The sequence below is a fragment of the Monocercomonoides exilis genome (assembly GCF_001643675.1).
Source record: "Monocercomonoides exilis strain PA203 chromosome Unknown scaffold38-1042076, whole genome shotgun sequence".
NCBI lineage: Eukaryota > Preaxostyla > Oxymonadida > Polymastigidae > Monocercomonoides > Monocercomonoides exilis.
The window spans coordinates 65,688-67,222 of NW_027150583.1; the positions used below are offsets into that span (position 1 = coordinate 65,688).

The following is a 1,535-nucleotide window of genomic DNA, read 5'->3' on the forward strand; positions in this document are numbered from 1 at the left end:
ATTCTGAAAACATCATTTTCCAACAATTTTAATTTTCTCGGCTTCTGTTGCAGATAGAATTCATTAATTGAAATGTCTGGGGATAATAAACAACATATCCACTATAGTCTTAGTTTACAGCGATTTGCATTGAAAAAGGACGCGATCGGAAGAACGAAAGCAATGAGATGGATTTCTGAGAAGAAATCAGTTCCATCATGGGAAATAAGACATGAAGCTTCGATCTCGGATTATGACGGATGCACAATGGCGATGCTGTGGATTATAAATGTGAAGACAGAACCACCAAAGTGGATGAGGCACGATATGACACTGAAAGATAAGTACGGATGGACGATGGCTATGTTCTGGATTGCGCTTGTGAAGACAGAGCCACCAAGATGGATGAGGCACAGTAATATTCTTGCAGATATTCTTGGAAAAACAATGGCCATGTTGTGGATTGAGAAAGTGAAAACAGAACCACCAGAATGGATGAGACACGATATTACGATTAATGACAAGGAAGGGAGAACAATGGCCATGCTATGGATTGCGAATATGAAGACAGAACCACCAGAATGGATGAGGCATAGCAACGAATTTGGTAATAAGGAAGGGAAAACAACAGCGATTCTGTGAATAGATAATGTTCGAGCAAAACCTCCATTGTGGATGTTAGTGGATAACGCGGAAGGCAACAAGGATGGAGGACACTTGCGATGAAGTGGATTTCTGAGAAAAAGACAAAGCCGCCTGAGTGGATGAAGCATGAAATTACAATTACAGATAAAAACGGATGAACAATGGCTATGTATTGGATTTTCTTTATCAATACGAAACCACCTGAATGGATGAGGCACAACAATAAATTTAAAGATAAGGATGAGAAAACGATTGCAGATTATTGGAAAATATATGTTGGAAGTGAAGCACCAGAGTGGATGAAGTGTGACGAATCAGTTGCCTCAATAAAATTGATAATGAAGCCAATGATACAGCAGATGACGATGAAGAAATGATAGAGACAAAGAATTTGATCATTGAAATATTACAGAAGCATCAAAGCAGAACTGGAAAGAAAATACACTTAACGATGAGGATAGAATAGGGAGGGAATAATGAGAGTTATTGAATGAAATGAGATCAATTGCTATCACCAATGAAAAGATGCATTGCAGTTAAACATTGATGCGAAATGGTGAGCGTTGAAGTTGTTGCGCCAGAAATGGAAGAAGACTGATAATTCCGCAAGAGTGATTGAATCATTTGCATTGAAGATATTATTTGTGAAACATTAAACAAACGAACCAACAAATTTGCATGTGTGTAAATAAAGGCTGTTTAGCAACATTTCTTAATTCATGGCATATCTTTCTTTCCTTCTCTGAAGCTGGTTTTGCTCTATTGGCAGATGGTTGGACATGCTTCAAAGATATCTCATTTTGATCTCCTTTCGATTTGCTTTCGATTGTTTTTTCATTTCAGCAGAACAATTGAAGCTGTTCATTTCAAAGTTTTTATTTTTGCTTATTTTACAAAATAATTCACCAATT

General features: G+C 37.1%; 1 protein-coding gene across 1 annotated transcript; it reads left to right on the forward strand.

The window, feature by feature from the left end:
• Positions 1–1,535, forward strand: MONOS_2888 (uncharacterized protein). The gene has a single exon (XM_067872841.1). It carries the CDS (start codon positions 73–75, stop codon positions 619–621), a length of 549 nt encoding a protein of 182 aa, XP_067723113.1. The 5' UTR covers positions 1–72; the 3' UTR covers positions 622–1,535.

Bases quoted from the DNA above. Each gene is read 5' to 3' on its own strand.
- MONOS_2888 (XM_067872841.1), top strand. From the start codon at position 73: ATGTCTGGGGATAATAAACAACATATCCACTATAGTCTTAGTTTACAG.